At 43.4% G+C, this 25,750-nt stretch overlaps 1 protein-coding gene across 1 annotated transcript in view; it reads left to right on the top strand.

Annotated features, from left to right (window-relative positions):
• The window catches only part of GOLGB1 (golgin B1), a gene marked incomplete at its 3' end in the record, with an annotated part of 58,292 nt that overhangs the window by 17,972 nt on the left and 14,570 nt on the right, over positions 1 to 25,750 (top strand). The window contains exons 12-24 of the mRNA XM_082280393.1: positions 913 to 986; positions 2,656 to 2,746; positions 3,505 to 3,572; positions 4,480 to 9,500; positions 10,312 to 12,262; positions 13,707 to 13,885; positions 15,110 to 15,275; positions 16,382 to 16,513; positions 17,618 to 17,776; positions 17,909 to 18,006; positions 18,660 to 18,794; positions 20,349 to 20,454; positions 20,826 to 20,957. Of these exons, the coding sequence (XP_082136519.1) occupies positions 913 to 986; positions 2,656 to 2,746; positions 3,505 to 3,572; positions 4,480 to 9,500; positions 10,312 to 12,262; positions 13,707 to 13,885; positions 15,110 to 15,275; positions 16,382 to 16,513; positions 17,618 to 17,776; positions 17,909 to 18,006; positions 18,660 to 18,794; positions 20,349 to 20,454; positions 20,826 to 20,957 (8,312 nt within the window). The remainder of the gene's footprint in view (positions 1 to 912; positions 987 to 2,655; positions 2,747 to 3,504; positions 3,573 to 4,479; positions 9,501 to 10,311; positions 12,263 to 13,706; positions 13,886 to 15,109; positions 15,276 to 16,381; positions 16,514 to 17,617; positions 17,777 to 17,908; positions 18,007 to 18,659; positions 18,795 to 20,348; positions 20,455 to 20,825; positions 20,958 to 25,750) is intronic.

Raw genomic sequence — 25,750 nt, 5'->3', positions numbered from 1 at the left:
TAAGGGAACATTGTATGAGGCTTTCCATAGTTCAGTTGGTGGAAAGACTACAGTATAGTATGAATCAGTAAAGGAAAGCCATTATCACAGAAAACACAGACTGTCTTCCAGTTGTTAGAGTTCACAAAACTGATTCATTTGAGCTTCCTCAACTTCCATAATACTTAGCAAATACAGTTTTGTATAATCAGTTGTATGTAGAAAAGTGTTTAAAGGGGTACAGAAGAAAACCTTGTACTGTATGTTGATGGTATGTGTGTCTTCTTTGCATGCTCAGAAGTGAAAAGTACAGAAATTTGAATGCCTAACAGAACTGTTTTACTTGGTCCTGAATTTTATTTTGCATATATATTAACATATTTTTCATACCGTCATTGGTAGTTAATGTGTCTACAAAAATGGGGCCCATTTTTTAATGCTTCTAAGTTGGTATTTCTGGGGAAGACATAGTGTTTGTTGCTTTACTAGCTCCTATACTAAAAAACAGAGGCATCACTTAATACATTAATTAGAACTGAGAAGAATTACAGAATGTGTTTTTCTTGTAAATTTATAACAATTTCTCATTTTATTTTTTCCAAATGAAATTTGAAACATTTTGCTACAACAGTTCTTTCTCTCCTCTCCTTTATAAAAATGTTTCTTAAAACTTGAATCTCTATTTCCTGTCTTTCAGTATGTCTGTATGACAACAATTGTTCTTTTCTAAAAGCTGCTTAAAACAGCATGTTGGTTATGGGGTTACCTCTAAAAAAACTAAACCCACATTATCCAATGGCAGTGTTATGTATCTCCATTAACTGTTATTGACAGCCATGTGTCCTTTCTCTAAAGCTCCTGGAAGACTATCCCATTTCTGTCTAAAGCAGAGTCTTAATTTTCAAAGAAATTTTTTGTGTTTGAATGTTTCAGAAATACCGCATTTGCAACTTGTTCTCCAGGAGCCTCAGCAGGAAGCTGTGATGGTCACAGAAGATGCAGAACAGGTAATCATTAAGCAGCTGAAATAAGCTAAAACTAAAATAGGTCAAGGACTGGCCTTAAAACAGCTAAGCTGTCATGGTCTTTTTATCAATCCTCTTTGGAAGGTTATTTTTAACCAGATTAATGGTGAAAGAAATAGCTTCCAAATACGTCTTGCGCTGTGTTTGTAATGGACTGTGTTTCCCTTTGCTGGCTGTGTGGGTTTCTTGTGTCCTTCATCCACCCAGTCCATGTTTGTGCTATTTTCTGCCTCTTGTGAGTTAGTTTTTCAGCAAAACCATGGGCTAAACTGAGACAGGTCTCTGGAAGTACAGTTCCAAAGACTCAGCTGTCATTATATAAGATGCCTTTCAAACGGGCCCTGTCAGTTCCCACTGCCCTGATGGGCACCTGGCTGACCAACTGGGGGAAGCTGTGTGCTCCTTGAGTGGGAGACAGGTGGGCACTGTCCTTGTGCTACTCCACTGTGTCCAGCTGCAGGTACAAATGCAGTCAGGCTATTGTTGGGAAGAATGCAGGATTAGGAACCTGCTGCTTGGCTTTACCCTCAGCATGGGGAGGGAGATGACAGCCTCTGTGTATCTGTACTGAGGATTTGCTGTGGAACTGTTTATTAGCTTAGACCAAGGTCTCGCTCTTTGCAGCCTGTTCTGCTTGCCCATCCTGTCCACAGGGGGAAGGTTAATGCTGTGTTTTATCTAATACATTCCTCTCTATCAGAGGGTTTGTGTATTACTGTGAAGTTTTAAGGTGAAGGTTGATATTTGGGACTCATTGGAACTGGAGAAATGTTTTGAGTCATTCATCCTGCTTGACTCAGACCGTTACCTTCCAACTGCCTGGAGTCAAGCTGTGAGCTGGTAGATCAGTGGCAGTATGCACACACCCACGCATGTAGTCTTTTCAAGGGCAGATGTAAGCATTTGAACTATTTTCTACTGCCTCTTAATAGATAGTGGAAAAAACAGGTTATTTAGCATATGAATCACCTGGAACAAGGTGGATTAAGTTGAAAATGGGTCAATGAAAACAACCCTAGAATTGTCCATTTCAATGTATTCATTATAAAAAAGAGTCCAGCTAAATAGCTTGCATCTAACTTTTTACACGTGGACAGCTATTCCTACCATTTGTGCACCTGACCCATGGCTTTAGGCCAAGTTACATAGTTACCTAAACCCAGGTTAAGGACATCTAGCAGTTAAAAGGTTCTTATGGGGTTATTAGTTTGTTTGTGTGATAGAGCCTAGCAAAACTTTATTGGGAAGACTCCAGATCCTTTATCTGCTGGAGCAATGACACATAGACTGACAGACATGTGACCTCTCACCTTCTCTGCTTGGGCAGTCAGTGAAAGGTTATGATACTGTAGTTAGTCCCTTTGAAGTAGTGAAGATGGAAGAGAAATCATCTCAGGGTGGGAAGGAAGTTATTTAAATCATTGCATCGATTGATATGTTAATCTGGTGAGATATGTCTTAGTCTATTGCTTAACATCAAAACAAATCTCTTTTTTATTATTTATTTATTTTTCGTAGGCTTCAGAGTTGTGTCCAAAGTTGGGACTGATAGGTTTACTTAGAGCTTGGCAGAGCAGTAGACAGCTATAAGAGCTGTCTTCTCATACCAGGATCCTGGCTCAAAGCTCAGTGTTTTTTCTTCAACCCACAGAATAAGAATATTGGTGCTGAGGCAAAATTGCAAGACTTGAAGACTGTGGAAACTCCAGCCTCTTATGTAGACTGTTCTTCTGCTTCTTCAGGTGAGGACACAGAATAAGGCATGTGACAAGAAAATTGTGAAAATTTGAGAAGTTTCAGGGACAACTCTTAAAATTATTTAGGAGGAGGTCTGAGGTCCGAATCTAAAGATGATAATCTACAGAAGGCAGAAAAAAATTTACATGAGGTAGAAGACAACATTCTAATGTGGGATGGGTAGGATATACCAGAAGAGAAGAAAAAGTGGTTGCTAAGGTTAGAAAGAGAGAAGGGTTTGAAGGAGTGCGTTTGTAGATGCAAAGAGTGATGTGTAAGGCACAGAAGAGAATTAAGATAAAATGAAGAATCATGTTTTTCTCTGCAAGCCAGTAAATTTCTCTTTGTGTCAGGACTTAGTTCCTGCCCACATCCCACATGAGAAAAAGAAAAAACAGTCAAACCAATCTATTACCTGGTTCACTTGTCTCTTTGCTCTTCATCCTTCTGCAGGGGTCAGAAGTGCTGTGTACAGGTGATGCCAGCATGTGGCAAACACAGGGAGTTGGCAGAGCCGTATTGCAGCTGCAGGGTCTGAATTGCTGGCTGGGGTTAAACCACAACAGGATGTCTGTGCACTGCATAGACTCAGACTCTGGGTTGCTTTTTGTGTGCTTGGTTTGCTGCCTTTTTTTTTTGTTTGTTTTGTCTTTTCTCACCTTCTATAGAAGCTCCAGTGCAATTTAGTGTCCCTTCACTCACCTACCGAGTTTACCTGCAAGTTGTTATGCTGATGGTGACAAGTGTACCTTTTTATCATTAGGTGTGTCAGGAGAGCTGGTGAATTCTGAAGTGCAAAAGCCTTTTGATGACACTTTCGTGCTCTCTGAGGTACAAATGTAGTCCAAAACCCTTTTGGTTTCAGTATTGTATGCATTTGTAGATATGAAAACTTTAATTTAGTTTAAAAGCCCCAAAGAGTTGGCTTTTTTTAACCTCCTGTGACTTAAAGTGGTTGCTGCATTACGACAGCAGACTTTTTAAGAGCAGCTTTCCTTCAGTGGTGGATGAACAGCCTTTACAACGCAGCGTGTTAACTTATTGGTGGGCTGTTGATCCAAAGTTTCTGGGGAGGATTTGTGACTGCTTTTCTTTTGTAATCTGTTTTGGGGGGTGGGAAGAAACCTTAAGATAGTTATTTGGAAAAAGCCAAGCACTTTGTTCCAGGTGCTTTGTCTAGCGCTTTCAATTTGGACATAGACACAGATTGGAATATGGGCTTCTATCCTGCTTCTTCTTCATGTTAAATGGACAGATAGAATAGGGGACAAAACCTCCTTATTCTAAGACTATGAATAGGATGCCACAAAAATGTGGCTGGATAAGTACACTAGAGGGCTTGTGAATCACAGGAGAACTTAAAGACTTCAGAGTCATACTGTCTTGTAATCTAGAGAGAAGGGGAAAAAAGGGAATAGGAAGTTGTCCTTATGGTCTGATCCTTCAGACCATAAAGCCAGAATCTTTCATGATGCAACTTCAGAAACTCAAATTAGCAGAAGTGACCTGGGAAGTCACAGAATCACAGAATAGTTGGGGTTGGAAGGGACCTCTGGATGTCACCTAGTCCACCCCCTGCTGCCAAGACAGAGTCCCCCTTTATTAGTGAGGCTTCTATTTATTGCAAAAGCCAGCTTGAGAAAGCTACAAAGGCTACAAAATGTGGACAGCAGATACTTCCAAAAGTGGCCCTTTCACAAGATTCAAAGGAAAAATGATACCTGCTATTTTCTTTCAGGCAGGAACAGATGGCTTTACCAATGGAAACAAGCAGTTTACTGAGGAAAGTTGTCCACCTGGAATTCTAGAATATATCGCTGCAGAGAAACAGAAAGAGCTGTCAGTTTTGCTGCTCGAACTGAAAGAAGCCCAAGAAGAAATAACTTTTCTGAAAAGCCAGCTCAAGGGCCCCAGTGGCCAAACTTCTACAGGCAGCCAAACAGAAGCTAACCAGCTGGAAGAGAACTCACAGATACAGTGTCTGGAGAGGAAAGAGCTGAAGGTGTCAGATACACAGAGTGTCTCATTACTGAGAGAAACAGAAATGCAGCAAATTGGCTTTCTTCAGGAAAACGGAATCAGTCTTCAAGAAGAGCCTCAGGGAAGCCCTGTCCCCTGCAGCAGTAAGGTGGAGGCAATGCAAGAAGTTTCTACAGCAGATCCAGAGCCTAGCACCTCTCAATCTCAAGAACTGATAAAGTTACAAAACCAAATTACAGAACTGCAAATAATTCTGCAGAAATCAGAAGAATCCTTTAGGAAGGATCTAGGAGAAAAATGCGCAGAAATAAATAGGCTAAATCAGTTGGCTGAGGAATACAGAAAAAAAAGAGAGGATTCTGACAGTACATTTTGTGTTTTGACTGAAGAACAAGATCAGCTCTTGTGTCAGGTGAAAGAACTTTCTACCGTAACAGAACTGAAAGAGCGAGTGAAGCAACTGGAGGAAGATCTAGCTCTTTCAGAAAAGCAGAGGCTGTCAGACAGTCAGAGCAGTCTTCTAAGAGAGCAAATCCAGAGCCTTAAAAATGAATTTAAATCCAAGGATATAAAAATTGAAGCTTTGCAAAAGGACTTGGATGAAGCACAACTTCAGCTTTCTGACCAGGACATGCAAATAAAGGATCTGAGAAGCCAGGTTGAGGCAAAGGAATGTGAAGTACTTGATCTAGGACAACTTTTGAGGAAGAATACAGCAGAGATGGAAGAGCTTTCCCACAAGTTAGCCGTAAAGGGGCACGAGGCAACAAGCCTAGAACAGCTTGTTGCTGCGCACACCAGGTCTATAGAGAGCCTGCAACAAGCCTTGCTGGAAAAGGACCAACAGATGGCAGAGATCAGTGTCAGCATGTCTGAGAAAATAGTTCTACTGAACGAAGAGAAATTTTCTCTAGGAAATGAGCTGAAGAGTCTTAAGGAGCAGACAAGTCTGTTATTAAAAGCTCAGGAAGAAAAAGAACAAAACATAGGAGCAAAAGATGCATGTCTGAAATGTGGGGCATCTGAGCAGCAGAATGAGACAGAGCCAGCAAGTAAAGAAAATGAGGAATTAGTAAATCAAGTTGAACTTCTGAGAAAAGAAAATGAGCAAGTAAAGCGGAAGCTGCAAGCAGCACTTGTGAACAGGAAGGAGCTTCTGAAGAAGGTTACCAAATTGGAGAATGAATTAGAACAACTGAGTAGAGAACAAAAATCAGAAACCTCAGTGGCTCAGGCAGCTACAGGGGAAGAAAACATGAGAAGCATGATCAGCAAAGAAGTGAGTCTTGAAAACCAGCCCAGTGAGTACTATCTAACTCAGCTGCTTTCTGAAAAGGAATCTGAGTTGCAGAGCATCCGGAAGGACCTGCAGGATAAAGAAACTACTGAAGCACGACTGCAGGCAGTGATTGAGGAAATGAGGCAAAGCTTGCAAGGTAAGGCAAACACTGTTTCAATTAAAGATGAAATCATGGAGCACCAGACAATTCCTGACAAAGTAACTGAAAGCAATGGAAGCCCAGAAGATGATGAAGAAAATGAAAAACATAGTTCAGCACGTACAAATCTGGAAGAAAATCAAAAGTCTGCTCTTAAAGAAAGGATTTTGGTTCTTGAACAAGAAAAAGAACAACTTCAAAAAAAACTTCAAGAGGCTCTGGTATCTCGTAAAGACACTATAAAAAAGGCTCAAGAAAAGGATAGGCATCACAGAGAACAACTGAAACAGCAGAAAGATGATTACAACATCCTGCAAGAACAATTTGATCAGCAAAGCAAAGAGAAGGACAGCATTCAGGCTCAGCTCAGACAACTCCAAGAACAGAAACAATCATCAGAGAGTGTTTTTGGGAGTCAGGGTGGGTTGGAGTCTTCATGCATGGAAGCAGAAGATACAACAAATAACAAGCTTGTACAAGTTGCAGATGTTTCTGAGGAAGAATTTAAAAAACACCTTGACCAATTGCAGATGGAGAAAGAGAAATTGGAATGTAGTGTCAGCCATATGCAAAGGGAACTTGCTCACAAATCAGAATTAATCTTTGATTTGCAACAGCACATAGCACAGTTGTTTGTGGAGATAGAAGGGCTAAAGAGAACCTCTGACCAAGCTGAAGCTAAGGGAGCAAGTCTTCAGACAGAACTGGAGGAGAGTCATGGAAAAATTTCTGGAGTGGCCAGTCTGGAAGACTTGAAAATCCTTGTGCATCAAAAGGATGAAGAAATGGAATTTCTTAACCGGCAGTTAAAGGAGAAGAGCAAAGTTCTTACTAATGTGCAGGCACAATTGCTGGAAAAAGAGGACTTAGTCAAAAGACTGTGTGGTCAGTTGGAAGCTCAGGCTCGGGTGCATGAGGAACAAAACAGGCGACTGCAAACAGAGATGCTTGAAATTCAGGAGAAACAAGAGGACAATGCAGAAGCAGCTAAACAGAAGAATCAAATGCAAAGAAAGTTGCAAGCTGCACTTATCTCTAGAAAAGAGGCACTAAAGGAGAGCAACTCTCTAAAAGAAGAGCTGGCTAATGCTAAAACTACTATTGACAATCTTTCTGTCAAGCTGACAAATATGGAAAGCCAAATATGTGGCCATGTTAAAGAAACGGATACCTTAACAGAAAAGTTAATGTGCCTCACTGGAGAGCGAGAAAAACTTACTGCAGAAATTGGTAAAGTACTTAGAGAAAATCAGAATCTTGATGGATGCTGTAAAAACCTTACACTTAATCTGGACAGAGTTATTCTAGAGAAAGAGAAGCTGGAGAAGGAGGTAGAATCATTGAAGTGCTTTCAAGCCACTGAGAGTTCTGAGTGGCAGGAGAAATACAAGGAGCTTCAGGGAGAATATGAAACTCTGCTGCAGTCATATGAGAATGTGAGTAATGAGGCTGAGCGAATTCAGCGTGTGTTGGAAACTGTTAGGCAGGAAAAGCAGGAAATTTTCCTTCAGCTAAAAAGGGCTGAAGCCAAAAAAGAGGAAACAGATAAGCAGCTACAGGAAGCTGGACAGGAAATTGATGGAATGAAGGAGAAAATGAGAAAATTTGCAAAATCAAAGCAACAAAAGATCCTAGAACTAGAGGAGGAGAATGAGAAGCTTAGAGCAGAGATGCATTTTACAGATGGAGAGCTACACAGGACTGGAGAGAGCTTTACAAACACTAGCCTGAAAGAAGATCTGGAGTGCTCTAGGAGGGAATGCCAGTTTCTTTCTACTCAGCTTGAGACAGTAATAGCTGAAAAGGAGTCTCTTAATCAAGAGATCACAGACTTGAAGTGTCTTTTGCAGTCAACAGAATCTAAGCTGAAAGAAAGCAGAGAACTTGTAAACAAGTATGTTGCCCAGCAGACAACAGGGGAAGAAACAAATGAGGCAGTTGCCACACCACCACCAATGGAAAGGTCTGAAAATCAAGTGGACATAACTTGTAGACCAAAGCCTCCTGCTGCAGAGCTGGAACAAGAGGCATTTGAAGGTGATAAACCTTGTGAGGATCCTGGTATCTACAGACAGCAAATAGCTGAGCTCACTAAACAAATCACGGAGCTGGAAAAGAATAGAAGGGCTTCAGAGCAACAGCTGGGGGACATCCACAGGTGTGTTGAGACTTTAGCAGGTGAGAAAAGGGCTTTAGAGCACCAAATGGAAGAGAAAGTCCATGAAGTGAATGCTCTTCAGGCTACAGTAGCAAAGATGGAGCAAACAGTCCAAAAAGCCAAAGATGACCTGGTCACAATGACAGCACTGAAGGATGCGCTAGCGGCTGAAAAGGATGACTTGGAAGAAAGGCTCATGAATCAGCTGGCAGAACTTAATGGAAGTATTGGAAACTATCAGCAAGATGCAACAGACTTCCAAATCAAAAATGATCAACTGAAACGTGAGCTTCAGAGTTTGCAGAGAATGATGCATGAACTGGAGGAGGAGAAGAGTCGGATGGCAAAGGAGAAAAGCAAAGCAAGTTCAGAAAAGCAAAAGGAATTTGTAGAAAAGCTAAAAGACAATTGGAGAGGAGAAAGCAGCACACATATAAAGGAGCTTCAAGAACTGCTGAAACAGAAACAGCAGGAGATTAGTCAGCTGCAGAAGGACTGTATTAAAAGCCAGGAGAAGAACAGTAGTTTAGAAAGAACTGTTAAAGCTCTGGAATTTCTGCAGAGTGAGACTCAGAGAGAGGTAGAAGCAGCCAAAGAAACTTCAGCTAAAGCAGTTGAAGACACCAAGAAAGCCCAGGCAGAGCTTGCTCTCTGCAAAGTAGTGTTGGATGACACTCAAAGTGAGGCAGCAAGGCTTCTAGCTGAGAGTGTCAAAGTGAAAGAAGAGTTGCAAGCAAACAAAGAGAAAATTAAAATTCAAATGAAGAAAAAGGATGAGGACTTTGAGAGAAGACTGGAACAGGAAAAAGACAAGCACTCAAAGGAAATTAAAAACATGGAAGAAAAGCTGGCAACATTGCAGAGGGAGAAAGACCACATGGAAACAACAGTTGGTGATCTGCAAGACTCCTTGAGGTCAAAGGATCACGAAGCCAAGCAACTGGAAGGCAGTCTAAACAAAACACTAGCCCAGCTTGCAGCCTTCACCAGGAGCATGTCTTCCCTTCAGGATGATAGGGATAGAGTGATAGATGAATCAAAAACATGGGAGAAGAAATTCACTGAAACTATTCAAAAGAAGGAAGAGGAAATACGTTCAAAAGAGGAAGCTTGTGTTGTGCTAAAGGACCAGATGAAACACATGGCCATGCGTATGGAAGAACTCCGGACTCATATATCCAGGTAAATAACCTGTGTCAGGGGAGGTTTATGGGGAAAAGGTTACTTTGTATTTATTGTCTGCACAAGGACACAGGGTGATCAGCAATCTAAAATAGTCCTTCTTCACATCATTAGGATACCTGTGTTAAATCTGTTCTCTGTGACAAGCACTCACCATCCGATTACTATCTAGAGTCTTTCAGATTTCAGATTAATTAGTTTCTTTTGCATGGAGTTATTGCACTGAGACGTCAAGAGAGCATTGGGATACATAATTCCAGTTTAATCCCAAAATAAATTTTATGGGGAAGATGGAGCTATGGAAACCTATCAGAACGTACATCTGTGTATTTCCAAAATTCAGAACCAAACCATTCTTACATGAGTAAAATTGTTTTATAAAATGTTTATATGCTGTATCTTTGCATGCATGTCCATGAAATGGATATCAAAGGTATCAGAGCAGCAATTTCATTGTGGGATGGTGTGGGGTTTTTTTTATTGTTAGCTACAGTGGACGAGAGAATTAATGTAATGAAAAGGAGGTGATAACATTCAGTGTTTAAGTGCCTCCATTTTTTTCAGTATTGCCATGAACAACTTTAAAAGAATATATTCCCCTGGCACCACCCCCTTCAGGCAGTAGTACAGTCAGAACTTTAAAAGATAGCTTGAATTTTAAATTGAGAGCTATTTCCAGCTCTTCCAGTTTTTCTTTAAGTAAAACGAATTCTGTGGCTTTTCTAAATTAGTATAAAACCAGTGTTAGTGTGGGTTAAGATATTGAGGTACTTCATGGATTTTTGACCAACTTTATATTTTCTGTTTTCAGGCTGGAATGCAACAAGAAAGACTGGGAGGCTGACTGCAGGAAGGAGATTCAGCATCATCAAAAGACATGTGAAATGTTGCAGGAGGAAAAAAAAGAGCTTTTGACTCGGCTTGAGCGGTCTCAGGAACTGTACAGCAAGTCTCAGAATCAACAGCAGGAACTGGGGTCAGAAATCAGCAGCCTGAGAGACCAGCTTGCTGACTTACAGAATTCCTTCACCAGATGTGAGCTGGCCAGGGAAGAGCTGGGGACTGTGGTCAAGCAACAAGAGACCAGTATCCAGAATTTTAAACTCAACTGTGAACAGCTTGAAGCTGATCTGCAGGCTTCCAAGGACCTAACAAATAAGCTGCATGAAGAAACCAGTGCCAAAGATCAAAAGATCATGAGTTTGCTGTCTGCCAAAGAAGAAGCAGTGATGGCTGCTCTAGCTGAATTACAGCAGCAACATTCTGAAGAGATGAAAGAGTTGGAGTGTAGGCTAATTAAGGAGGAAGAAGATAAAAAAGCCTTGGAAAATGACAAGAAAAAAATTCTTGACAAACTTGATCATCTCACTGAAAAGATGAAGATAAGCAGAGAAGAAAGTAAGCAGCAGAAGGCACAACTGGACTCCTTCACCAAGTCCATGTCATCTCTGCAGGACGACCGAGACCGCATACTGAGGGACTACAAGCAGCTTGAGGAACGTCATCTTGTTATAATCTTGGAAAAAGACCAGCTAATTCAAGAGGCTGCTGCTGAAAACAACAAGCTCAAGGAAGAAATTAGATGTTTCCATAGCCAGATGGATGACCTCAACTCTGAGAATGCCAAGCTGAATGCAGAGTTGGTGCGGTACAGAGAAGACCTTAACCAAGTGATTTCAATAAAGGACTCCCAACAGAAGCAACTTCTCAAAATACAGCTTCAGCGGATCCAAACTCTGGAAAATGAGAAGGCAACCATAGAAACACAGCTGAAAGAGTCTGAGCGTACTCAGGACGATCTCAGGAAGTGCATGGAAGCCTTGAGAGAGGATAAAGTCAGTATGTCTCAAGAGATCGAAACCCTTATGTCCTCTCTGTCACGGGTGCAGAGTGAGATGGCAGCATTACATGAGGGGAGTCCCATCATGGCGTGTCAAGCAGAACTGAAGGCTCGAGAGGAAGAGGTACAAGAACTGAGTCACAAGCTTTCCCTCTCCCAGAAAAGAATAATGGAACTTGAGGGGGAGCTAGAATGTGTTCGAAGGGATGCAGCCAAGAGAGTGGGAGAGGCTGAGGACAGGCTCCAGAAGGAATTGAAGCACCTGCATCATGATGCAGGGATACTGAGGAACGAAACAGAGACAGCAGAAGAGAGAGTAGCAGAGTTGGCACGGGACTTGATGGAAATGGAACAGAAATTGCTTACAGTCACAGATGAAAACAAAGATCTCAGAGCTCAAATTCAGTCTTTTGGGAGGTCCATGAGCTCTCTTCAGGATAGTCGAGACCAGGCCAATGAAGAGCTTCACGTTTTGAAACGGAAATACTCTGCAGACTTAGAGGAACAAAAGAGTCTAGTACAGAATCTTCAGAAGCAGATGGCTCAGCTACAAGAGGAGCAACATTCCATTGCCAGGGACCGAGATATGGTGAAGTCTGAGCTGACAGAACTGCAGAAGGCTATTGATGAAAGAGGTCTCTTGGCCCACATTGAGAAACTTAATCAGCAGCTCAGAGCTAAAGATGATGAGCTTCTCCATTTGTCTTTGGAACTGGAAGGCTCTTCCAACCAAGTCAAATCTTTCACCAAGGCTATGGCAAGCCTGCAGAATGACCGAGACCGTCTGCTGAATGAATTGGACAAAACACATAAGATTGAAGAAGTGAAACAGCAAGCAGAAGGGAGCACTTCCACCACTTCTTCAGAAGTGCAGAGTCTGAAGAAGGCACTGGCCTCCTTGCAGAGTGACAGAGACAGAGTAGTAAGTCCTTGTTCTCTCTTCCTGCTCTTACTTAAAGCACCACACGAGACTTGGATCTTCAAGTCTTAAAATTCAGCACACTTAGATGTGGTAATTGCAATGTGATGCATAGATCATTGTCGTCACGACATCACAGAATAGCTGAGATTCAAAGGGTCTTCTGGAGATCTTCTAGAGATCTTCTGGTCCAACCCCCCTGCACAAACAAGGCTGGCTGGAATAGGTTGCTCTGTACAATGTCCTGTTGGATTTTGAATATCTCCATTGGTAAATATTCCACAGCTTCTCTGGCCAGCCTGTTTTTTCATGTATGTGGAAATGGTTTCCAGAATTAGTTGCTCCCTCACTTTCCCTGGGATGGAGATGAGGCTGACCAGACTGCAGGTTCCCAGCTCCTCTTTCTTGCCCTTCTTGTAGGTAGGGATGACATTTGCTTTCTTCCAGTCTTCAGGAACCTCTTGGGTCACCATGACCTTTCAAAGGTAATGGAGTTGCCTCCCAATGACCTTAGTATTTGTGGGCATGCTCCATCAGACCCCATGGATCTGGTATAGGCCATCTATGTTATTTTCTCTGACATGGAGGCTGTGATTTCTTTGTTAATTTCCCAGGGTGGTTTCTCTGTTAGCTTGGTTTAAAATACGAAATCATGGAAATCAGGTCCCTGTTAACCTGCTTAGTTCACACCTGTGTCAGCTCATGCATTCGATTTGCCTTAGGTTTCTAAAAGACTAGAGCAAAGGCTTGAATTTCCTCCTCCTCTTGGCAGCTGGTTTCCAAGGCGGGTACAAGGCGTTGCAGATTCCTTTTGACATCCTTGCCTGCACACTGGATGTGTCTGTGTTTGTGTAGTCACTGGCACAGCGCAGCCCAGCAAGTTTCCGAGTTCTCGTTGCTGGTCAGAAGACAGACTGACAGTTACGTCCCACTGCCACTTATTAAGTACTTTCCCGTCTCCAGAGTCAGCCGTATCTTCTTGTCTTCAAAAACAATTGCAGTGATGCATGCGTAACAACGACTTACTTCTAATTACAGCATGACTGGAATTGTAAAGTCAAAAGGATTTTACTTCATCAGTTTCCTGGTTTACAGTAAATACCAACTTCGGGAGTTATGCTTAACCAGCTCCTTCTGTTCCTTCTTTTCCTCTGAATAAGATAGTTAATATTATAGCCTGGAGTCTTCTAATGTATGTTGTATCTTCATGGGAGGGCTCAAAATTCAACTGCCCTCATTAACAATACAATTCTCTGAGGGTTTTTTTTTTCTGAGCAGTTTTTAGTACACTGCTGCATTTGATGATTCAATTTCTAGTTCCTCTGTCATCTGAATGTGACCTTTTTTCCCTCCAGATACCACACTGAGAAATGCTCTTGAACAGTTCTAAGTAATAAACCTGATGCTTGCTCAGCTGTCACACACTGATGTTTCCCTTTAATTCCAGGTAAGAGAGCTGGAGAATCTGCAGCAGCAATACATCCTGGTTGGGGTGGAAGCCGCTGAGAATTCTCGCTTAAAGGCACAACTGCAGGAGTGGGAGCAAGAGGCAGACAAACAGCTCCGTCTGCAAGAACAACTGCAGCAAGAAGGACTTGTGTACCGGCAGGAGCTCCAGCAGCTCAGGTGAACTGTCTGTCTGCTCCCTGCCTCGGTGATGATGCAAATGTGTTCGTTCCTGTCAAAGAGCAGTTGTGGGCAGAGGTGAAGGGAATGCTGAGAACCTCAGCCTGGACTGTGCCAGGTGCCACTGAGGCACTCTGCCCTGGCCAGGAGAGGGCACATGTTTCCCTCGTCTAGCTTCTGCCTCAGAATTTCAGCCCAGCAGGTTGGAGGTCAGTGCCTGTGCGAAATAGATTAGTGACCTTTTAGTTCTTATTTCCTTCATCTGGTGGTGGTCAGTATCATCTGTTGGAGAGGAAACTGAGGCTGTTTCTTGTATTGGAGTTTACATATATGATCACAGTACTCTCCATTACAGGCTGCTGCTGAAAACCCTTTATTATCCCACTGATACCACAGTTTAGAACATACTCCTTTTGTATGGCTGTCTAATCCTTGATTTCAGTTGATCTATGTCTTCTAGTGTTTTTAAAAAACTCTGTAATTCACATCTAGTAAAATTGTCTTCTCCAACTGGACTAAAACTAGTCAGACAAATATGTTCTGTTCTGAAAACGGGGCGGGGGGGGAAACGCTTTCAAATATTTCAGAGATCCATTTAAGAATGCCTGAGGCTGGAATGAAAAGGGTGGGATTTTCTTTGTAAAAAGGTCTATGGCTTATCTTTGTCCAGAGTGATATAAAAACCTGTAGTTCTCTCCCTTCCCCCTGCCCCCAATCTGACCCTCAAACTAAAACTTCAGATCTCATAAAGTTGAAGCATCTTACAAATTTTATTTATCCTGACAAAAGAACAGGAGGTTTATTTCCTGTGTTGTTTTTACACTGTACATGAAGTGATGGCCTCAGGTTGGTGTGGTGGGATCAGTACTATGGGTCTGGTGCACATGTGACCGTGTAGAGAAATTGTTATGGGGACAAGTGGCAATGACAGTGACTTCCTTGACAAAACTCTGTACAGTGAGATCAAAACAATGTCCAGGAACACAAAAAGTGTGAGCATAGAACAATCAGAAGTGTTCAACCAAATACAGAGAACTTCCTTAAACCTGCTCTTAAGGTTCCTCTACTTAAGTGAGTTGTTTTGGCTTGGCTTGGTTATAAAACTTCATGTCTAGCATGGAGATGATGATTGAATCACCCTTTGCTCATTCTTAGCTGGATACCTGGACATCATAAGTGATACTGGTAACTTCCTTGTAATTTCCCTTGTTTTGTGCTGGGCAGACAGGAGAAGACCACCTGGGAAAAGCAGAGCAGCAGCATGAAGGAGCAGTACCTGATGGCCATAGCAGAGAAGGACAAGCAGCTGAGCCATTTACAAAGGATCACACAGGAAATGACGCTACCCTTCAGCAAGTCTCAAGTCATAGAGGAACAGCACCAAGGCAAGGTGAGTGGGAAGATACTTCTTTACTGGAAGTGTGAGCCTTGAAACTCTTCCAGAAGAGCGTGTGTTGCCTGTATCCAGCTCCTACAGACTGCAGTATTGGATGTGGTTATGAGGCCTCCGAAGATAATACCAACAATTTAACTTGCATCACTGAAAGTTTTAGAACTTACCCTTAAGTGCTCTTCCTTAAGTTCCTGGTTTCCAGTGTTTCAAGAAAGAGGGTAAAAGCGACAGGGCTTCGTAGGCACTTTGGGTCCTTTGGAGCAGCATGGAACTTCTCAGGTGTGTATTCTGGCTGTTTTAGAATTGCAATCTCGCACTGTCTTTGAATCTAAGATTTTCTGGCTTAGTTCTCATTTTAGTGTCACATCTTAATTTTTAAGTTTTCTAATGAATTTTTCTTGCTGTTTTTACTAGAACAGGGATTTACAATCCTGGTTCAAGCCCAGAGAGGCTGAGGCTTGAACACTGCACCTTCTCTCTTATTCCCCCTGTATATATAGTCCTAAAAGTGGAGTGGAAAATGTTTGGTATTTTGCTTGTCTAGGGAAGGCTGCATGCACAGTGCAGTGCATCAGAGCCAAGAGAGAACTCTCCCACCCACATCTGCAATTTTCCAGTGGTGTATGTCAGTGGAGGGGGTAGGAAATCTCCCTTATCCCTTTGATACACCCATGCATATATGCAAAGAAAAAGTTTGAACAATGTTCATGTGATGCTTTCCAGGAGGATTCTTCAGTGCTGGCCTTCTGGTCTTTGTTGATTAGAGCAGTGTGGACATTGCTTGGGGTTTTGTTTGTTTTTTTCTTTTCTCATTCATGTGCCTTTTTTTTTTTTTCCTTCCTGTATTGTAAACAGCTTTAAGACAACTTTTGAGAAGGACCCATCATATATGCAAGTCTGGTGATCTTTCCTAACCGTTTGGATTTTCAGATGGCTTTTAGGATATTTCTGTTTATTGCCCATTTGCTCTTTTGCCTGAGCAGCTCAAGTTCTAGGTCTAGGAATAATGTTTGGTTTGACCTTGGAATACTGAAAAGAGAGGACTAACACAAGAGCGAGTTGTCACACGTGCAATATATTTTTCATTGTTCTTTCCTTGGCAGATTTCTCCAGGAGTCCTGAAAGGGGACTTTTCAAGCCTAGAAACAGAGATGAAACACCTCCAGGCCCAGCTAAGTGACAGTCTGAAAGAACTGCACCAGAAAGAGCTTAGAATTCAGCAGTTAAACAGCAAGGTACTGATCCATGTCTTATACTTGCTTGCAGATGAGGAATGTGGGGAGGGTTAGGGTGGAATAGGGCTCAGGAAGCAGGAATGAATCTGTCCTTGTGGGCATTCAATGAAGTAACACAAAACCAGAAATATATCTCTCAAAAAAGCAGTGTTATAATCACATTGATGGATTCCCTGTTGCTGGATGGGGCTTGCACAGCACTAGAGCCCATCCTTCATCTCCCACACTGCTCTCCCTCAGTGAGTAACTGGGGTGAGTCAGAGCATTGGAGAGAGAAGCCATGAGTGGGACAGCTGTTCTGTATGGACCAGAAGGATATCCAGGCCCCATGCAGATCCCATCCAGCAGGCTCACTGACACGGTCTGAATCAGCAGCTTTTCTGCCACTGAAATGTGGTGCCCTTTCTCCCAGGTGACCAGAGGGAGAAAGGAAGAGGGAAGAGGACAGGGGAGGAAAGAAAGAGGTGAGAGAAGGGGAGAGGTGGGGAGAGAGGACAGATGAGGAGAACTGGGGGAAAGATTGGTGGAGGGAGATGAAGATCAGACAAAGGGACCAAAGAGTGAGACCATATGAAGAAAGTTGTTTACAGGTTCCATGTCTATTGTTGGGAGCACTTTCTAGCCTCCTGCTTTCTGGGCTGCTGAAGGAAGTCCCTCCTTGGGAAGGCAAGCTTGTCATCTTCACTTCTGCCTGCCAGTTTGAAACACTTCCTTCGTTGCAGTGCAGAATCACAATCAGTCAATTCCCACACTGAAATGGAAGATCCAGAATTTATCCATCTTCAGAAAGAGTTGTGTTGAAGGAGAAAATGAGAATATAAAATCATTTACTGATGATATTTCTGAAAGGTTTAGGTCAATCGCAGCACTTTAGAAATATTGTTCTTGACATGCAGTATTCTGTACATCTCTTTGATGTTTTGAGACTTCCAGAAATCTTTGCTGCAAGCTACTCTTGGAGATTGTCACTGGTCTTCGGACCTTAGTGATGGGCAGTGTGGTAGATATATGTTCTCAAGAGAATTCTTACCCTCAGTTAGACAGAGAAGAATTTTGCTTTCACAAAATCAATTTCTTTGCTTGCTAGTTGTGTTCTCTTCTCAGCTATCTCAGGTCTTTGAGGAGAAAAATGCCCTCTCCCTCCAGCTGCGTGGGAGCAGTCGGAGCATCTGTGAGAGCCATCAGCACTACAGTGAGGTCCTGAACCGCTGCCTAGTGCTGGAGAGGCAGCTCCAGGAGCTGCAGGCTGCAGACAAGAGCATGGTAAGGGGGTTGGGCTTGGTGCACAGCAGGGAAAAGCTTATTTCAAGTGGCTCTGCTAACTGTCCAGCATTGTAGTGGCTGTGTGTCCTCTTCATTCAGTGCAGTCTGCAGTACATTCCTGTGTTCTTTCAGGAGCTGTTTGCAACAGATGCTGCTCCAGGAGCACCCCAAGAAAAGAATGAGCCGCAGAGAGGCAGTTACACACCTGAACTGCAGGAGCTACAGCTGAGGTAAAGAAAGTCTGAGAAAACAGGGATGGGGATGTTGGTCCTGATGGAGTTCTTGAGGTTAGTGATGTTGCTTTTATTCTGTACCAGTGTGTTGGGAAAACTCAGTCCCACATTAGGATCTTGTGGATTTGGAGGAACTGTCGTATGCACTTAGTAGCTGTCATTAGTTATCTCTTTGGATTAGAGCTTTAAAAAACCACAGTGACAACATGCAGCAGCAATGCCAGCCAGCCAGCATCTTGGATCTGGTCAGCTGCATCCTCAGGAGCTGCTGAAGTATATCAATGGTCCTGGTCTCAAGGTTGTAGCCTGAGTGTGTCTGGAATTGAGATGTAGCACAAGATTCCTTTTAACTTTCTGAAACTAAGATCTAGCACATGACTCCTCATACCCTTTCAAAATAATTTTCAGAAGGTGGAGCCATGGATGACAGAACCAAGGAACTCCCTCCTGATGTGAAACAGAAGCTTCAAGAGATTTATCTTCTCTCATGTTTTCCAAATAGTTTAAATATAGTAAAGATAACTAAGTCTCCTGCGTGAGCTGGGAGGTAATTTGAGTCTCTTCAAACACTGCAATAGTCAATATAAACAGAAACACAATAGTCCATGAATTAGGCCTTTTTTGGCATGTGCTTTGTTTTTTTCGGAAAGGTTGTCTGAAACAGAGCATTTACATAGCAGCACAAAGCAGGATATGAAATATTTGGAGGAGCAGCTGGAGGAAGAACGGGACCGTCGTCTTGCTGCAGAGGAGGCGCTTTTTGCGGCACAGGATCAGATCAGGAGGTGAGGCAGCTTGAGCGAACAAACACTATCACCATAGAAGCGTGGTGGTTCTAGCTCTGTTTTTCATTTGCACTTCATCATACCCTTCTGTCAAATGGCACTGGGGGCATAGAGACAACTACCGTGTCTGTCACAGAATCACAGAAAGGTTGAGGTCGGGAGGGGCCTCCAAAGACTGTCTGGCCCAACCCCCTGCTCAACCTAGACCCAGCTGCCCAGGACCATGTCCAGATGGCTCTTGAGTGTCTCCAAGGAGGAAGACTTCACAACCTCCCTGGGCAACTGGTGTGGTGCTCAGTCACTCTTACTGTAAAATAAGTGTTTCCCAGAGTTCAGGAAATTCATTTCCTTCAATTATAGGCAGATAGAATAAGACTAATGACTAGACATTGACAAATTCTGTCTAGAAATTAGATGCCCACTTTTTCAATTAGTTACATTAACTACTGGAAGATATAATTTGGAGACTGAGAATTGGGTGCAGGCCAAAGAGGAGTTGTCATGCTTCCAGGGGATTTGTCTTCTCAGTAAGCACTTGTCTGTCATGCATGAAACAGTTTTGACTTGAAGAATGTCATTCTTTTTTAATGTATTGCCAATTAACACAAACTTTTCATTAATTTGGTTGTTGAGAAACAATTAAACACTTAGGAAAAAGGACTTTTGTCCACCTTTGCCAGGCTTAGCTTCAGCCTAGCTCCCTCTCCTGCCCCCTCCCCAGTATCCAGCACTGTGCTCTGCACTGCACAGGACACTGCGTATCTTGGGGCACTGGACAGATGCCCTGAGAGTCAGCAGAGCAAAGGTGGCTGACCTGGACTAGATGTTGGGATTAGGATGCAGTGAGTAGCAGGTTCAAAATGCTCGATTCTCCTCATTGGCTACGAAGGGTTTTTTAGCACATGACCTGACTGTAGGCACTTAACACTGTGCATTTCCTCGTAGTTCACATAACTGGAGTTATGGACTAGTGGAGTCTTTTACAGGAAAGCAATGCCTTTCTTCTGATACACTTGTTGATTCAGCAAAAAAATAATTGTCTGTATGGAAGAATTCTGGATGAAGTTCCCTGGTAATTGCTACACAGTTTGGACAACTGTAGCTCCTTCTGTCATTGAAGTCTGTAAAAGCCTCCTGCAGCTGATCTCATTAATAAATGGCAGCCCCAGGATGTGACTGCTGCCTCTGTCACTAGAAAATAGTTAGAAAGAACCAGCACTATTGCAGCTAGAGCTGGATTCCAAAATAATTTCACAGGACTTAAAACATACAGGTGTATCATCTGCTCTGGCTTCTTTCAAGTCACACTATGAATTTCACTCGAAAGGAAAAAGGACTCCTGCTAGTTGGGTCACCCTGTTCTTTTGCTCAATGTGAGCTAAGGAGGTCTGAAACCTGTACAAATGGAACCAGTTCTTAGCAAGTGAAGCCGGGGTTTGCTTGCAGGGGTTGATTCCTTTTTGGAGAAATACCTTCTTTCCTGAGCTTGATTACAGTGTTGATTTGGGGCATCATAATAAGAAACTGAATTTAATTTCATGTTTGTTGTGGCAGGTTGCAGTCAAGTGAGTGGGCATCTTCTTTAAGTGCCAGCATTGATATGACTCCAGGTCACGAGCAGTCCTTGCTGATCGACTCCATGGATAGTAATTCCAGCAGAGTAAGAATTTAACATTCGCAGCTGTCAATTATGTGAGCCCCAGCTGACGCAAGAAACTGTGAACCTACAGCAGTTAAATCCTTCTGTAGACACACATAAATTGGTTGGGGACTGTGTAATTCTTCTGCTCTTGCCATGCTGGAAACAGGATTGGATGGGGCTGGTTCATGGAAAACCTGCAGAGAGCAGGGGAAGGGCAATATTTCATGAGGATTGCCCTAGTGTTAGGATCTGACAGTGAAATGATTTGGGGAAGGTTTATGCTCATTAGCTTAAACAAACTTACCTCCATGGTCTGGAGAGCTCTGGATGGAAGGCAGCTGGGGACACAACCATTCCTTGTAGTGACTGCTCTCTCTTTACTCTTCCAGACTCGGAGTACTCTTGGACTACGCCGCCTGTTACGCTCTCTCTTCCGCTCCCGGACCCACTTGCCTCTGCTAGTGGCCGTGTATCTGCTTGCTCTCCATGTTCTGCTCTTCCTGTGCTTTACAGGCCACCTGTGAAGAGGAGTGACAGCCTTTTATGGAGCCTCAGCCCTGTGTGTACCAGGGGCCTGCACGCCCTTGTAGAAGGGCAGCACTTCTCCCAGCTGCCGCCTTTCCCAAACCAGCCCTGAAGCAGCAGCTGCACCCAGCACGCTGTTAAGAGTCAGTGCTGGTGCTGGGGAGCTGCTCTCAGGAGATCTGCCATTCCCTCGGTCTTTCTACATGAGTGTTCATTTTCTGATCCAGGGTTGTGCTGCAAGCCTTGAGGACAGCATCTGTTCCTGTACCTGGAAGTAGTATCACTCATTTTAGACAGTATAGTGCTGTGGTCAGAGTAAGAAAAATACTCTTGAGTTGCTGCAGTACGTCAGCACTTCTAAAACTGCAGAATCTTCCCCCTCTTAGGCTGAATCCATGAGTGGGGTTGGGGGAACACTGTAGCTGGATGTAAGAAGAAGAATTGTCTTCCCTTTCTTCCACCCCTTAGATTTTCTCCGTGGCTCAGAGCTGTCTGAAATGCATCTCCTAAGGAAGTTATGGGCACTTTAAGGAATGTGAATCTTAAAATCATGTTTCCTACTCAGTTACATCTCCTGTTGAAGAAGGGCCAAAATTAGTATATCTGACCCTGGTGAACATTCCATTGAAAATCAGTCATATGTCTGCCCTGACGGGGCTGTAAAGTAATGCCAGTAATTTAGTTATTTAAAAGGAATAGGAAACATGAAACTTTTTAGCTCTTAAGTTAAAACCCCTCCTATTTATAGCATTTGTGCACCTCTCATGATGGAAGGTGCTGCCTTACCTCTAGAAATGAGAGCAGCCCTGCTCCTGCTTTCTCATCTACTAAACACTCGTCTCGAAACTGAACCTGCACAGGCTGTGTTGAAGGGGTCCATAATGTGCTGTGTGGGCCCAAAGCAAAGGCAGAAACTCCAGAAATAAACTCTCTCCCCTGTGCTGAGGAAAGAGCCAGAGTTCTGAAACCTTCTGGTATCCCTAGTGTAGAAAGCTGGTGCTGATGTTTGGCCGTGTTTGGACCCAAATCAAATGATGCAAATGGACTGGGTCTTTTAGGGTATATGGAAATATGGATATATTTTCATATGTTTTCTAAAGACCTCCTGAATTTGAGACTGCCCTCTTCCAAAAGGAGAATGTTGAATGCCAAGGAAGTTCCAGTCGTGTTTGCTGTCAGATCCTGAGTGGTCATTTCATTCAGAGTACTGGCCAGGAGAATCCTATCTGCCTCTTAGTAGAGTATTAACACTCACATTTTTCCCATGGGAAAGAGGTAGTTCTTTTGATATTGCTGGTAAACTATGCTGCTCTAGCCAGTGCAAGAAAGCCTGTTTGAGGATGGATTCATTTCACTGGTAGCTAAACCAGCTGGATCTCTGGCAGGTCCAGAGCACTGGCACTATATATCCTCTTGTGCTGTCCAGGAATTATCAGTGTGAACTTCCTCTAGCTATGTAAAATTCAGTGACCAAATAGTTTGTCTATAGCTTCCTGGGATATGAGCTCCTGTATGTATAATAAAGTTTATTTTTCAGATGGAATTTGTGTAATGTTGTCATGTAACTGTCAAAAGTGGAGGATGCAGTGCTGCTGTATCACCACACCTTGTGTGGGACACAGTGGGACTGCAGGTCTCTTGTGTGTGCGCTGCCTTGGGTGATGGGCAGAAGCTCTGTTTCTTTATACAGTGTGAATGCCTAGGTGCTGACCTTTTTTCCCTATCATACTTCTTGCTCAGCCTTTTTCAATTGACAAAATAAGGAAATAGCACTTGAATAGGCAATGTCTCATGGCAGGGGTGTGTGGAACTAATGATTTTAAGGTCCCTTCCAACCCAAACTATTGCATGAATCGTGGAAGCAATTCCAGTAAAACAATATCTACTGGGGTTTACTTTTCCACATTTGCCTGAGCGCTGCACTCTGTTAGAGTTGTGCAACCCTAGGACAGACACAGGAGTTGGCAACAGTGAGCTGGAATGTGCTGATAACTCAGCTGGGACAGTTAAACTGTCCCCTTCCAACTTTCTGTAGCCAAAAGCAGATACCCTTGTTCATAGTCACTACTACAGTCCCCCACCACTGTTGGAACGAACGCCAGCGTGGGGGTGTTGTAAGGCTGTAGATAATGTTTCCACTGTGTTTAACAGGAACAACTATTATAAGCAAAGTATGTTTCCTTTAAGCCCATGCATTTTTCTTCCCCGAACTGAAGAAAGGCACAATTCTGATGCCTCAGATTTATATGTTTTATACCTGCAGATGGAACAGTTATGGCTTAGATTAAATATAGGAATAAAACCTCAAAAGGAACTCCTGGTCTGCTAAGCGTAATCTGACTGAACAGCTTTGTGGTTTGACCTGATGAAAGATGGGGCCTTTTAGCTGATGTTTCCTGTCTCAAGCATTTCAACATTTTGTTTCTTCTCCAATGGACCTGTCCTGCCTTGATTTTTGATCTATCTTCAGTAGAGCCTGAGAAGGAGATCAACCAACAAAGCTGTGCTCTATCATCCCTGGGACACTCACGCCAATTCTGCACCACCACTGAGACTGAGACAGGGTCTGGTTTTGTGCCAGGAGAAAGGCAACATCATGGGATAGGGAGGAGTGAATATAAGTTACTGCATGGAGCTCTAAGGGACCCTCTCAGCTCCCATTACAGGACAGGTGTTAGGATCTGGGAATGGCAGACAAAGCACATGATGATGTAGAAGAGAAGGAACCGATGCAGGTGCCCTCACCAAGGGCAGATCAACCCACCTCTCATAATGCTGCTCTCATTAAGGCCAGTGCTGAGGAGAACGACAGAGGGGTACAGTCACAAGTGAGTCACTCCTGAGCAGAATGAAAGCACCCACATGCTAGACTCTTTTCAGGATTGCTTGCTGCCTTCCAGGAGCCTGAAACAGGAGTGTCACCAGACGACTGACTAAGTTCAATGCAGCCTTTGGACAATGTCCACTCTGGTCCTTTCATGTGGGTACTGGTGATGTTGCAACAAGAAGTCCAAGGTTGATCAAAGGAGTTTTCAGGGCCCTGGGCAGGATGGGAAAAGGTTCAGGAGCACAGTTAGCGCTGTCCTCAATCCTCCAAGTAATGGGGAGAGATAGTGAAAGTAAAGGCATGCTCAAGACATCAATACCTGGCTCCAGGATTTGTGCCTCCACCAGAAATTTATTTTTCATACTCATTTGAGAGTTTTCTTTAAAACACAAGGTGTGCTAGGACCTGATGAGATCCACTGTGCTGATGAGGGAACCACTGGGTCTGCACTGTGTCAGTGTCTCAGAGCAGAGGCATCCTGCAGGGGAACTGCAGCACTGGGGCCAGTTCTGGGACTCATGACTTGAGCAGAGCTGGGGGCTGGGAGGCAGGAAGTGAAAAGAGCCGAAGTTAAAACAGGAACTCGGAGGAGACACAGGCCCAAAGCTGTCGCTGGCAGCAGGTGCCTGAGCAAAAACCAGCAAGTTTGCCAGCAGGAACTGGTGAGCCTTTAAAGGTAAGAAAACTTGAGTGGGTTTTGGGAGTGGAAAGTGAGAAATTACTGCAAAAAAGTGCAGCGTTTGGTGGGAAAAGAGAACTCCTTCCTGACCAGGCATGTTTTAGTGGACAGTGCTCGGCATTTGCTTCTCAGGCCATTGTCCCGTCATCATTGTTGTTCTTGTGTTTGAGGCTCTAAAGAACCACGTTACCAAATCTACCAGCGTGACTGTGCTGTGTGGTAGCCCTGTATTTGTGCTGTAGTGGATATTTTCCCAGGGGAAAATGGGATAAAAAATGGTTTGAGATGCTACCCTGGCTGATATTTCTCATACAGACAGTGTCCAGAGCTCGTGATGCAGCTACAGCCTGTGGTTTGTCATAGTTCCCACAATGTATGGCAGGTGGCTTTGGAGGATGGGTGGTCAAGAACCATTTACAGGAGCATTTAAAACCTTGAATCATCTTATCTCAAATCAGCTCAAATCAATGGCCCTGATAATGAGCAGCCTTGTGCTAGCTGGTTATTACTGCTGGTTTGTGCTTTACAAAAGTAAGCGATGAATTTGAAAAATCTTTGGCATGAGAGATGCCAATAAATTAGGGAGGGGAAAAAGAGAAGAAAGGTGGTGTTAGATGGGGCTGTGTTGTCCATGTGAGTCTTTCTGCTTCCCCTGCTTCTAACTGCAATTAGCTGTATTCAGTTTGGCATCGGATTGCTGTCAGTGGGGAATGTCACAGACATGCTGTGGTCCTGAGGCACCTGGAGAAGGCCAAAACCAGGTCTTCACTGTATATCTGCCTTAGCCCTTCGTCTTCTCCCTTAGATGACTACCTGACCTTTGTTTAACAGAAGAAAGAATCATCTCTGCTGTGCTCATTTGGTTTCTGTTCTCTTCGCTCCCTGGTCTTACAGTGCTGGTTCTCTGGAAAGGACAACTTGAAACTCAGCTGGAAAGGACAGCCTGAAAATGAGCAGTGCACTGCACTAAACAGGAAGGTTATTCACTTAAACAGCTTTTGACGTGGGACAGTTAATCACTTAGCAAAACCAGATAATTACTTAATTACTCAGCATAAACATTCTGCTTTCACAGGTGCCTGGTGCTGTCTGAGCCTTCTATACAGCTGTGGGAGAGAGGGGTTAGTGCAGCTGAGCAGCACATGGCAAAAACTGCTGTTAATTGAGGATCCAGCACATAGGAGGTCTCTTCCTTCCTGTTGATTTGGTCACACTCTGGTGTGATGGAGAACAGAGCTTAGCTCAGTCTTTCCTGTACATTCTCTTCCATCTTTCTCCCTGCC

This window comes from Coloeus monedula (assembly GCF_965178545.1).
Source record: "Coloeus monedula genome assembly, chromosome: 4".
Lineage (NCBI taxonomy): Eukaryota > Metazoa > Chordata > Aves > Passeriformes > Corvidae > Coloeus > Coloeus monedula.
Note: the sequence above shows the minus strand (reverse complement) of the source record. Positions and strands in the feature narration are given on the sequence as shown.